This window comes from Cricetulus griseus, chromosome 2, assembly GCF_003668045.3.
Source record: "Cricetulus griseus strain 17A/GY chromosome 2, alternate assembly CriGri-PICRH-1.0, whole genome shotgun sequence".
Classification (NCBI taxonomy): domain Eukaryota; kingdom Metazoa; phylum Chordata; class Mammalia; order Rodentia; family Cricetidae; genus Cricetulus; species Cricetulus griseus.
The window spans coordinates 325048735-325062347 of NC_048595.1; the positions used below are offsets into that span (position 1 = coordinate 325048735).

At 35.7% G+C, this 13613-nt stretch overlaps 1 protein-coding gene and 3 non-coding genes across 10 annotated transcripts in view; 1 reads left to right on the forward strand and 3 right to left on the reverse strand.

The window, feature by feature from the left end:
* Positions 1-13613, reverse strand: part of Kif2a (kinesin family member 2A) — a 63941-nt gene that overhangs the window by 16544 nt on the left and 33784 nt on the right. For 2 of the 7 annotated variants that reach the window (XM_027401519.2, XM_035440556.1), the window contains exons 4-14: positions 12147-12204; positions 10007-10072; positions 9273-9373; positions 7954-8049; positions 6494-6548; positions 5842-6004; positions 3068-3158; positions 2571-2634; positions 1699-1790; positions 913-1055; positions 570-774 (exon numbers count right to left, since the gene is read on the reverse strand). In XM_027401519.2, coding sequence (XP_027257320.1) covers positions 570-774; positions 913-1055; positions 1699-1790; positions 2571-2634; positions 3068-3158; positions 5842-6004; positions 6494-6548; positions 7954-8049; positions 9273-9373; positions 10007-10072; positions 12147-12204 — 1134 coding nt within the window. Of the gene's footprint in view, positions 1-569; positions 775-912; positions 1056-1698; positions 1791-2570; positions 2635-3067; positions 3159-5841; positions 6005-6442; positions 6549-7953; positions 8050-9272; positions 9374-9949; positions 10073-12146; positions 12205-13613 lie in introns of all 7 variants that reach the window. The other 5 variants (XM_027401517.2, XM_027401520.2, XM_027401516.2 and 2 more) reach the window with 3 other exon arrangements.
* On the forward strand, positions 136-259 carry LOC113834218. The gene has a single exon (XR_003482594.1). It is a non-coding gene; the product is annotated as a small nucleolar RNA SNORA26 (small nucleolar RNA).
* LOC113834215 lies at positions 12480-12548 on the reverse strand. Its single transcript, XR_003482591.1, has one exon. It is a non-coding gene; the product is annotated as a small nucleolar RNA U2-30 (small nucleolar RNA).
* Positions 12641-12721, reverse strand: LOC113834216. The gene has a single exon (XR_003482592.1). It is a non-coding gene; the product is annotated as a small nucleolar RNA U2-19 (small nucleolar RNA).

Genomic DNA, 13613 nt, shown 5'->3' on the forward strand with positions numbered 1-13613 from the left:
CTCCCAACTCCTGATTTTCTAGTTAAGGAGGAAAATGTAAGAATCCTTTAAAGTAAATCATTTTGGACTAACATTTGTTTGTCAGTTTTGTTTTTTGAACACTATTCTGTTTTAAGACATCATTTCTGCCCTCTCCTGTCCCTTTAAAGTACCGTGGCGCTTTAAGGATCTAACTTTAACAGCAGGATGAAGGAACTCTCCACCAAACCCAGGGAGGAGACTGAACGAGGCTCTTTGGATCCTGTCTGGAGTCACAGACAAGAAAAAAATAAATAAAAAAGCAACATTTCTTAGCCTAATTCCACAGTTGCTTGGGACCCCTGAAGAAAGCCTGGCTGATTATGGTCCTTTAGTATCTGAATAAGCAGCCTAAGAATGGGTCTGTAAAATCATTTCCTTTAATTTGTTTAAAAACAAGGGAAAATGTGTACATGGAAAAAATTCTATGTACAATAAAATATGTAACTTCATATGTGACAATTAAAGTTTGTAAACCTCTATTTTTACAACTGAGTAAGCAAAGTTAAAGTCAAAAGTAAAAGACCATTCATAGTTAAAATTTTACTTACCTTGAGTGCTAAAAGGCTTTTATTAATTTCAGCACCTTCAAGTCTGGTTTGCCTGTCTGCACTTGATGTATCTGCTCCTCTTTCATTCCCAGCCAAATCAATGAGAGAAAATTTGCCATGTAGTTTTCCCTTCCTTCTAAGAATGATCTGAAACACTGCATGACTCCGAGATGAGTGTGCATTTGCAGACGTTTGACCGGATGTTCTATAGTGTGATTAAGGACATAGTGACACATCAAAATGTTTCTGTACATTTTAAGCATAATATTTTCCCTTAAGATCTTTGCTCTGCAGGTATGCTCCACCCACAGGACCTGAAACAGGAGCTTCCCTTAAGACTTACCTGCAACTGTTGCCTATGTCAATGAGTTTCAATACATCTTCCACACATTTGACCTCCCGTTCCTGTAATCCTACCACTTGCACCTGCTGTTTTCCATCTTCAAGTACTCTTAATTTTGTTTTCCTATTTAATAAGTCAAACACCTACAGAAAACCATATTCAAATTAGAAAACTAGCTTTAAAAAAAAACAGATCTATAAAAGTGAGCCTAAAAATAATAAAACTACTATTCTTAGAACAATGTTCAACACTGAAAGCTTGAAAAGACATTTAAAAGTCTCAAGACATCAATTATTATATTTACAAGCACATAAATCTTGTAGTGGAGGTCATAAAACAAAGCAAATATATTAAATGCTACTAAATTGTACATTTAAAATGGCTACTGTATAACACACACATGTATATACACACTTATATTACCACATTTTTTAAAAGAAGGTCTGGGGATTGGAAGACAACTCAGTTGTAAAATCTTGCCAAAAAAATACAGGGACCTGAGCTTGATCCCAAATAATCACAGCACTGGGGAAGTGGAGACCCTGGGGCATGATGGCAAGCTAGCCTTTACTAATGGATCAGCTGCAGGCCACAGTGAAAGTCCCTATCCCCAAAATACAAGGATTAAGTCCTGAGAAACAACACAAGGCCTATTGCTGGCCCCTACATGTACATACGTGTAGATGCACAGACACCCACCTACACACATGCACCCATATACATGCATGCACTTGCATGCACTCACATACTTCCTCACACAAAAGAACAATAAAATGTCTCACATACCTTTCCACTATAAATTTCAAAAAATGTTGCATATACTTGAAGTTCTAGTTTCTTATAGTTTGGTTTCTTCAGCATTAAAAAGACATCTCGAGCTGTCAAAAATTTCACACATGAAGTTCGTTAAAATGCAACACATAACACATCTTTTCTATTTTTAGAAGAATCAGTTAATATTAGGTATTAGACATTCAAGGCTATCTTCAGCTATACAGCAAGACTGTGGTCAGCCTGGAACACAGGCTGGAGCCTCTATCTCAAAACCTGGGGCTGGGGGTATGATCCAGTAACAATTAGCCATTGCATAATTTATAGTAATCTAAGTTTGCCACATTACAATGACCCAATATATGTAGGATTTTGTAAAAACTTTGTTATAAATACAATGTTCTGCCTGTATGTATTTCTGCACACCAGAAGAGGGCACCAGATTCATTATAGATGGTTGTGAGCTACCATGCGGTTGCCGGGAATTGAACTCAGGACCTCTGGAAGAGCAGTCAATGCTCTTAACCTCTAAGCCATCTCTACGGCCCATGGTTTTATTTTGTTTGTTTGTTTGTTTTCGTTTTTGTTTGTTTTGTTACCAAGAGTTTAATTTTGTACTTTTTTTATGACTTTTTTTTCTTTTGAGAACGGATCTCAGATAACCAAGGTTGGCCTTAAATTTGCTATATAGGTGATGACTGTGAACTCAATGGTCTTGTCTCCATCTCATAAGTACTAGGACTACAGGTGGTGCTACTATGACCTCACATTCCTTTTCAACTAATCTGAAAATGTACACTGTATTGCTGGATGATAAAAAGTCTTATTCAAAAACACCTGAACAATACTCAAGAATATCATAAACTATACACACAAAGGACACTTACCTGCTAATGCGTAAATTCCCTTAGAACAATCCTGGTTCTTTCCTGAAAAGTCACCACCCATAGTCTACATTTGGGAATAAAAATAAAGAATAATAGAGTTTATTCAGGAATAAATTTTAAGAATTTAGTTCTTAGGTTTGGGGTGCTAACTCAGTTCATAAAGTGCTTACCACACAAATAAAAGGACCTGCATTCTACCTCCAGGAACCCATGTAAAATAATGCAAGCACCGTAGTACATGATTATAACCTAGAGTTGGAAAGGTGAAGACAAGCAGATGCTTGAAGTTTCCTGGACAGCCAGCCTGGCTTACATGGTAGCTCCAGGCCAGCGAGAAACTGTCTCAAAAACAAAGTGATGACATCAGAAGAGTGATAGCTGATGTTGTACTATGGCCTCTACATGGACACTTACAAACCCAGAAGAATTTAGGCCTTATAATTAAGCTGTAAGAGGGAGACTGTAGCACCATAGCAGGATACAACTTAAACACTTACATGAGTTTTTCCACTTCCAGTCTGCCCATAAGCAAAGCACGTAGCCATTCCCCTTTCAAATATCGTTTCCACTAGTGGTCTAGCAGTAAATCTTAAAAGGAAAATGAAAAAGTGTGTCAAAAATATCTAAGTTAAACAAATTACCAAAGTAATACAAATATATTTCATTAATAAAGTAGAAGGGGTTTAAACAAATCTTCAGTTTCAAAAATTGAAATATTAGGTTGGTGAAAAGAGAACTGTGGCTTTGGACAATGAATTTTTAGTCCAAACATTTTTTTAATCAAGAAAAATAAGAACCATTACAATCAACACATTTTGGGGTCATGTTTATCCCTACAGTGTTAAAATCTGTGTTCTGGGACTATACAAACTTCTCCATTCTGCTGGGTGTGGAAGTGTTTTCCTTCCAATAATTTGTCAAGATGCTTGAAAAGGTGGCAGCTGGTTGGCAAGAGGCCAGGTGAAAATAGTGGGTGAGGCAAGCGTTGCAGCTCAATTTGCTCAAGTATTCAAGTGTTCCTGTGTAACATGTGTAGGGGTAATAAAAAACAGGGAACCTTCCCATTGACCTGTGCCAGCTGCAGACACTGCAGCTTTTGGTATACATCTCATCAGGTTGTTGAGCACTTTCTCAAATGTCAGAGTTTTGCTAGGATCCAGAAAGCAACAACAGATCACATTAGTAACAGACCAACAAACTGACCCTGAGCTTTTCTGGGTCTGAGTTTGGATTTGGGGAGTGCAGTGGAGCTTGTTCTTGGTCCAACCACTGAGCTGGATCTTTATACACAATCCACTTGTCACATAACAATCAACTTGAAAACAGTCCATTGGTGCATAGGAAGAAAGGTCAAAAGCTCAAAATATTTTCTTCATTTTGTTATTTCCTAAGTTTATAACCACTTCAAGCTTTGTCACCTTTCTAATTTGCTTCAAATGCTGAATATGGGCAACTGACATATATGGGAAAAAGAATACAGTTAATTATAGGATACTGAGCTTTGAGTTGATAGTCTTAAAAAATAGCAAAAAAAATTATAGCTTGGTTTATTTTTTAAATATATTAATAAATTCACTGGCATCATTAAATTAAAAAGTGGTAAGGGATAAGAAAAACTTCTTTACTGAGTAAAACACTAAACAGCATGCTAAAAAGCAACTAGAACAATTCATATACTGTTGCTAGATTTTCAATGCAAGCTAAAGAAGGTACAGAATAACAAGGGCAGGAAAAAGTTCTAGTCTAATGAATTATGAATAAATTTGAAGAATGATCAGGTCAAAAAGTGTATCTTATCCCATACAGGTAAGATAGTATATTAAGAATTGTGTAATGGTAAATTTAAGAAGTATAAATACGCCAGGATGTACAGAATGAGTTTCAAGAGAACCAGGTGTTACACAGAGAAACCTTGTCTTAAAAAAAAAAAAAAGCAAAAAACAAAACAAAAGAAGTATAAATATTGATTGAAGCTCAAAATGTTTATTAAATCCATCACTGATATACTCAGTACTCAAAATCTATTATAAAAACTAGATTTATAATTTATGAATCAGTACTCAAAATCTATTATAAAAACTAGACTTATAATTTATGAATTGGGGAGAGAAGAAAGAATTGTTTGAAGAAAGCTAAAAGAAATTACTGATTATGATTACAATTCCCATTTGAACAGATATTTCATAATACACCTATTTAATATTCCAATGTTCAATTCTTAGGATCATTGTTAGTTCTAATTTTCTGTTTCCTGGGGATTTTTATAAAATGAAATTAGGAAAATAAAACATGCAAATAAATGCAAAGGTATTGCCACATAGAATACAATGGGAATGCTGCAAAAATCTGTTATAATTATTAGAAGTATGTTCATAAAATAGCATATAAAAAATCTACATGACAAAAATTTCAGATGTTTATTTAATAAGTATAAATCTGACTTCTCCATTAGTTGAATGTAAACTAAGAATTACATACACTAAAACAACCATCAAACAATACATTAAAAAAATTAAGTGCTAAGTAAATTTACAGAACTTTTTAACTTTTATTTGTAAATACACACTAATGAAAGATCAAGACTAATTAGTAATAAATGCATAATAGGTATTTCAAATTTCTTTAATTAGTAAGGGATCAAAGTAGAAAAATTCATGTTTTCTATGCACTACATCCCATTACTTATGTTAGTGTTTCCCAGAATGTTTGTTTTTCTTTTATGTGTATGGGTGTTTTGCCTACAGGCACATGTAGGCACCACCTGAGTGCAGTGTCTGTGGGGAACAGAAGTGCATGTCCAATAACCCAAGACAGATGGCTGCCAAAAAATTAGCCTAGGTCTTCTGGAAGAGCAGCTAGTGTTCTCACTGTTGAGCCATTTCTCTAACCCTCTCAGAAACTTCTTATCCATATGTGTGTCTATGATATGTGTAAATTAACTATCAGAATAAAAAACTAATTTTTGTTTTTTTGAGAGTGGGTCTCTATGCAATCCTGGAGCTCACTATGTAAACCAGGCTGGCATCCAACTTGCAGAGATCCTCCAACCTCTGCCTCTGCCTTCTGAGTGCCACCACACGCAGGGGGAAAAAACAAAACAAAAAACACCTAATCGTTTAAAGTATTAAGGAGATTACATGTTAAAATTCATAGTTTATTACATTTTCTTTGGTTACCCCTGAAGAATGAGAAAGTACATTCCATCCATGGAGAGCTATACTAAGAACAGTATTAAGCTGTCAAGGAACTTGTTTGAAACAAATTCACTTACCTGTAAACCATTTCATTAGGAGCTGAGTCATCAAAGGCATAATCAAAACGAAATGTTTGATTTTCTAAGTACCTTGTTAAGTCTACTTTTTGTTTGGGTTCATGTACCATCACAACATCTTTACTAGGGATTGTGATTACATCAAGATCTTTCATTTGAGTTTCTAAAAGAATAAATGAAAAATCAATGTTCAGTAATTTTCATAGCATTTGATCTAATGAAAATTAAAAAAAAAGATTTTAAGATCTTTAAAAACTTATTTTAATACTGTGTGTTTGTGTGTGTGTGTGTGTGTGTGTGTGTGTGTGTGTGAGAGAGAGAGAGAGAGAGAGAGGGAGAGAGAGAGAGAGAGAGAATGCATGCATACATGGTATAAATGTGGAAGAAGAAAATTCTAAGAGTCAGTTCTCTCCCTCCACCATGTGGGTCTCAGGAATCAAACTCAGGGCAGTAGGACTGGCAGCAGGCATTTTTTTTTTTACTAACCCATCTAAATATTTCTCATTTTGGAGATAAAGTCTCACAATATAGTCCAGGATGCCCTGGAACTCAAGACCTTCTCCCTCAGGCTCCTGAATGTTGGATTACAGGAATTAGTTACCATGCCGGATTTCTGAATTCCACTCTCTATGAAGCTCATTAAGCGTCATACCTTTCTTATTTAGTGGTCGTTTTCTTACACAAACACATATCCTATGTTCATCAATCTAGGAATAAAAACCACATTATTTCATTGATTATAAGTGCTATGTAAAACAACACAAAGTAAACTATGATTTTTAGAAATTTTGCAACATAAACATGGTACTTAAGCTTTAAAAAACAAATTAGCATTGCAAAAATTTTAATGGTTGTCAGAAACAATTACTAAAATTCTGAGCACTGGGGAAACTTACTTATTTTTGATAAGCCATTACGTAGCAAATAAGCTTTTAGAAAGTACTACTATCCTTAGCATTAAGTTCTTGTTAAGAAGGTACTTGCCACTTTCAAGATGTGTTGTTTACAATAAAAGAAAAGTTCCTATTCTACAAACTGTCATCTTTTTCATGTTGATTGTAGATAAAGTTGGCAAAATGCACATAATTTCATAATCACTAACAAGCAAAAAACCAGGATTCTCACATTACTGAACAAAATAATTGGAACAATTTTATGAATGACAATTCTTTAAAAAAAAAAAAAGAAAGAAAGAAAAAGTTCTTATGTGCATGTAAATGCTGGATTCCCCCAGAACTGGAGGTAAAAGTTGGTGGGCCTGACATGGGTACTGCTGGAAATCTTGAGAACATCCAAACTGGGTCTCCCCCAAGAACAGATGGACCCTTAACCACCGAGCCATCTCTACAGCCACATTAATGACAAATCTTATGTACAATTTTAAAGATAAAACTTACATTCAATACATACTTTCTTGGAATAAATAATTTCCCATCACCAGACCTATTTTGGAGTTTTGCCTGATTTAATTAAAACATGAGCTCGGTTGCAATAGTTGAAAGGCCTGGCAGTGTAGCAAGGCCAGGTTTATGAATAAGACATCTATCAGGACCTGTAACACACTGCCTACCACAAACACTTTTTTGGTAGCCAAACATTCTATATCCGTTAGGTCAGGAGTATTATTTTTCCTTGGAAAAGTATTTTAATTCTGCAGCAGGTAATGAAACTATAGAATACTTGTCAGCTCTGGAATTTGGTCTACTGTAGCCTTTATTACTGCTAAAGCCAGAGTAACATTTATTTAAAAATAACAAGCTAGTTAACAATAAATTAGAATAGTGGTGGGATATATAGTCCAAACCAAAGTTAAAATAAGCCTGGAACTGAGATCAAAGCCATTGTGAAGGTCTTCTTATGCTATCACTAACTGATGCACAGTCATTCTGAAGACGGAGGCTTCATTTGCAAAGAGCAGTTATGTGGGTAGGACCTCTAATATTAAAACTACGGAAGATGAACAAAAAAGTAGCTGAGTTATGATTTTTCTCACAACATGAGAACTGAACCTCTAAGAAAACCATACAGGTAAATAAAATATGCAATTAGTCATTATCAATGTTTTTATTTATACTATCAATCTTCAGAGAAATAATTCACAAAGGATCTTACAGGATCAGCTGTTGTTAGGGGTCTGTAATCTAAGCTTCCTCTGAAGTCTCTGATCATGCACATAATTTCATAATTTGGATTTGTAGCATCAACATCCTATTAGAAAATAAAATTTGGCAGTAAGTTCACATTAGTATGTATGGTCAGATTCACTTTCACACAGATAACACAATTCTGTTAATCTGCATATATCCTGTGGACTTCACAGTTCCTCACTAAAACTACCCTTTAACTATTAAAAAAGCACCTATAATTAAACAGCACTCTAAAAAGAACTCTAGGAAGGTTGAAACTGTGGGAAAATGCATCCTACATCCCAACTCTCAGAACTACTTAATCTAGTATTTCAATATTAAGTATTATCAACTTTGCACAAGTCACCATGGAGTTGTTCCTGCAGTCACATCCATAATGAGGCTCCTTCTTTACCTACCCTGTCCATCACTACTGCTCTTCCAAAAGAACTACTATTTAACTTTTCTCTGCCCATGCCAGTTCTATTGTCAAAACATTAAAGGATTCTTTGAAAAGTCTGGTCCAAAGGCATAAGCATGCTGTTTAGTTACATATACATGCCCTATTTTTAAATATAATCTTACAAATAAATTAAAACATGGATTCATTTACATTCATTTCCCTTCTCTTTGTTAATGCTAAGATAACCAAGACGCTAACAAAAACAAAAAGCAATATAAAAAAATTAAAACACAAACAAAGATAATTTGTTTGCTTTTGCTTTTTGGTGTCAGATTTCATGTAGTCCAAGCTGACCTTGAGCTTTTGTCCTCCTGCCTCTACCTCCCAGGGTCTGAGAGGTATGCCTTACAAGCAGCTCAAAATCAAGATAATATTTAAAAAGTTAAAAAAAAAAAAATCAAGGTATTGCATTTTGACTGCAATTTATTTCAAATTGAATACTGACAAGGTTTTTTAAAAATCCTCCCTGCGATGAATAATAAATCACTAATATTCAAGTCAGATTTTACTATTAATATTTAGACTATACAGAAGAAAGATTATAAAACTGTGACTGAAATTTATCTTCTACTCATCTTTAGAAAAGGGCACCAATTTGTTAACTAGGAAACACAATGTTAAGTTAGAATCAAGAACTCACCGGGATGGTTAAGCCTTATGAAGTGCCACTAGGAAACACCAGGTGGCATGTCTACTAAGCATGAGTCAATGGATTCTGTGCATTCTTTCTCTGGAATCACTGTAGCTGAGAATTCCTTAACCTTATTTTAAAACCAACTATTTCCACTGTTAGAACCTACTCTTTTCTCAGAAAAAAAAAATTAGGAGTTTATGTTACAAACCTGGGCTCTTTTTTCTCTAAGTTCTTGCTGCTGCAATCTCCTTTTTTCTCGTTTTTCTTGCAGTTTTTCTACTTCTTTAACACAATTAGATTTTCTACGTGCTAAAAGGAAAAGAATGAACTAAAGAAGCACAGTTTTCTCTTTGAAAGATTACAATTAACATACAGAAATTGTATGAAAACTTCAGCACACACACACACACATATACAAAGTCCACAGTAATGAAGCATGCCAATTATATCTAGGTGAACTTGACTTATGAGCTGCTTTAACCAAAGTAGGAACAGGACATTATACAGATGAGTCAAGGGAAATGACTCAAACACACTGATACATGTCATCTCTTGGTTTAGAATCACAGGCCTTTAAATTGAAATGATCAATAAATGTAACATTTTTCTAGAACAATAACAACAAAAAAACCCCCACCTGGCCAGAATTTTAAATTCAAAGCAATTGAACCATTGTTATAACCGCACACAAAATGATATGTATATTTATGCACACATCCAATTAACAGACTAAAGCACGAAATACAAATTATAATTTGTTGGCAAAATGAAATCTTCAGCCAAGTTTGTCTTCGATTGCTTACTACTTAGGAACTTGTAATGACGACCAAGAGAGACTACATGTATGCCTAAAATGACTGAATCCTTGATATTCTATTTACATACAAGGAGGTCCAAATTCCTTTTTTGCAGCTTGAACTGGAGATATATCTGAAACACTACCATTCTGTTGTGCAGAAGACGACTGTTCAGGAAGCTGACTAGGCCGTGCTCGTGCTGAACCAACCACTACAAAACAAATTTAATTCAGAACAGTATTAAAAGCTAACCAAGGTAAAAGGAAAAGACATCACCATGTCAAATGTGATACATAAATATTGAACTCATGCCAGGCACAAGGTCTCATACCTATAATCCCAGCACTTGGTAGGCTGAGGCAGGATGATCAATACATGTTTGAGGCAAGCCTGGTTATTATTAGTGAGACCCTGCCTCAAAAAAGTCAATAATCGAGCAGTGGTGGCACATCCCTTTAATCCCAGCACTCAGGAGCCAAAGGCAGGTGGATCTCCTCAAGTTCAATGCCAGCATGGTCTACAGAGGGAATTCTAGGACAGCTGGGATAACCAGAGAAACTGTCTGGCAACTACCCCACTCTCCCCCCTAAAAAACGTTAATAATTTACACTTAGCAAACTGCCAAACTTTTCTATAAATGATGTATAAACTACTAAAAGTGGTCAATTCTATTCAATAAATTGACACAACTAAAAGACATTTTCAAAGTATAGTTACATCAGGCAAGAGGCAGGCAGGCAGGCAGGCAGGCAGGCAGGCAGGCAGATCTGAGTCTGAGGCCAGCATAGATTTTACAGCAAGTTATATACAATGAAGAAACTGAGCCTTAAAACACAAGCAAAAATGTGCAGATTTAACTTCTACCAGAGTAATTTTAGCTACAAAACTAAATATTTACCTAAAAACAAAGGCTAAATTGACTTTTAATAATCATTTTTTAAAAGATGCACATGAAACATGTCTTACAATTCCAGAATGCAAAGACATTTCCCAGAGTATATATGCAATACAAAAGCATTCTCATTAAAAAAAAAAAAAGAAATACATGATTTAGATACATAGAAAACAAATGTAAAAGTTCTTCCAACCTTCCTTACATTACTGATTCCATTCTTTTGCTCCCCAACATGCAAATCTCAGCAGAGTATTTCCCTACTGTAGATGTCACAAAAATGCAAAAAAGAACTGAAAATTAAATATAAACAGAAGGCTGGGTGTGGTGGCACATGTGTAATGCCAGCACTGGAGACAGTTAAAAAGACCAAGAGCTCAAGATCATTCTTGTCTATCATGCTCAAGACAAACCTGGGTTACAGAGACCCTGTTTCAAACACGATCACACCCATGCACACAGGCTCAGAAAATATACCAAGAAATGTAAGCTCTCAAAAGACTTGAAGGGTGGTAATGGAAGGGCTTTCTCCTCTCTACTTTTAATCTCTGCTCTGGCCATCTTGTTCTACATCCATACACACACACAGAGACATACTTCAAATAATTCAAATTATCTTTTGCCAACTTCAAAGTTAACTGTTAAACTTTCTGGAGGCCTCTTAGTCAGAAAATTATGATCGAACCAGTAATAATGAAATTCATCCTGTGACATCATAAATCATCTGACTCTTTCCATTCATTTCTTCTTTCTCTAATGTCCTCCTCAAATTATAAAAATTGAGATGAATAAAAAAACTATATGCTGTTGAGTTTCTACTCACCATATACATTTGTGAATTTTTTTGTTTTGTTTTATTGAGTCTTGCTATGCTGCTCTGTTGACCTAGAATACAGACTATAGACTGGCTTCCAACTTGCAGGGATCTTCCTGCCTCTGCCTCCTGAGTGCTCAAATTACAGGCATGCCTCACCATGACAGACAGACAGACAGACAGATAGTCAGTCTCTCTCTCTCTCTCTCTCTCTCTCTCTCTCTCTCTCTCTCTCTCTCTCTCTCTCTCTCTCTCTCTCTCTCTCAACAGGGTTTCTCTGTGTAGCTTTGGCACTTGTTCAATAGACCAGACTGGCCTCAAACTGCCTGCCTCTGCCTCCCAAGTGACGGGATTAAAGGTGTGCACCACCAACGTCCAGCGAGTATCTCATATTTTTTAAACTAATGAGAAATTATTAATGCTATTGGGATATTAGGAAATCAGGAATATACTAATCTTAAAATTAGCCATGTGTGGTTTAAACAAATAGCACCAAGGGTAGTATTTACTTTTGATATACCTCATCAAGGCCATGCTAAAAGTCAATAGGCAAGATTATGGGATAATGGTCTACTTCACCTCTATTATCTCTTGGGGGAGGGTCATTCTTAATAGATGATGCCACAGTCCGTCGGTTCTATAAAAGAAAATAATATTCATTGTATTCATTCCTCACATCTATCATTGCCCCAGCTTCTTTTAATTAAATGAAAGCAAACAAGCAACAGTAACATAAACTGAATGGAGAAAAACTATAAATAATAAAAAAATTGCTAATTTATCAATAGTCAAGCTCCTGTAGGGGGCACATATCCAAATACCCGTATATTCAGGAATGAGAAAAATATTGTTCTAAGGACCTTATTTGTTTCCCTTTTATACAACTTTATGGAGTCATTCTTTTCTTAATTCTGAACTCAGGTCAAGTGTAGAATTCTATATATTTTTAAAGTTTAGTAGTACAATTTTTCATCATTACTCAGAAATGAACACATCAACACACACACAATGCAGAGGATAGGGAGAAAGAGAAAGGAGGGGGGAGGGAAGGAAGAAAATTTTGTGGCTTTGCTTCTCAGCATTATGGAGCTCATACATCAAAGCACATTGGAAGGTCCTTTGATGCTCAGGTTTGACTACTTTCATCATTGATCCACTACAGTCAGCGCAGATCTCAGAAAGTGTGTTTACTGTTATTGCCATTTCAGATGAGATCTGAAGTGAGGCTAAGTAATATACTATAATGCTATCATGCCAGAAATGATTACAGGTTGGGGGATCTATTATCTAAAATATTTGAGTCCAGAAATGTTTCATATTTGTTCATGTCGTGGGAATATTTGTATATGTGCACTCATATGTGTAACATTTGGGAACAGGACTCAATTTTATGCAAATTCATTTGCATTGTATATAAGTTATATATATACATAGCAGAGAGAGACAGAGAGAGAGACCCAGTGGAGGACATCTGGTACCTGCTGTCATGCCCCATCTTATTCCCCTGAGACAGGGTTACTCACTGAAGCTGGAACTGGGCCAACAGTCAGCAAGCCCCAGCAATAGATAACTTCAGTCTCTACATTCTATAGAGCTGTGGTTGCAGGTGTGTAAAGCACCAGTCACACCTGCTGTTTTAGCTACTTGTATGCTAGTTAGGCAGACCTGAATCTTCATGACAGTGGTGCAAGTGCTCTTATCCAGGGACCTCAAACCACTGTAAAGGTAATTTTGTATAATACTTTTGGTGTAGCTTTATTCTGACTGAAATTCATCACATAACGTTTCATGTGAAAAATTTCTCCTGTGTCTGATGTTTTTTCTCAAAAAATATGCATTTGGGGAATGGCAAAATGGCTCAGTAGGTTAAGTCACTTGCTTCACAAGTCTAACCTGAGTTGATCCTAGACCCCCGCCACGCACAAATGTAGTTGTGTGCTCTTGTAATTCAAACACTCCTGCAGCAAGACAGAAGCCTGGAGTACATAGAGAAACAAGAGACCCAAGTTCAACAAAGCTGGGGGTGAGAACCAACTCCTGAAAGCT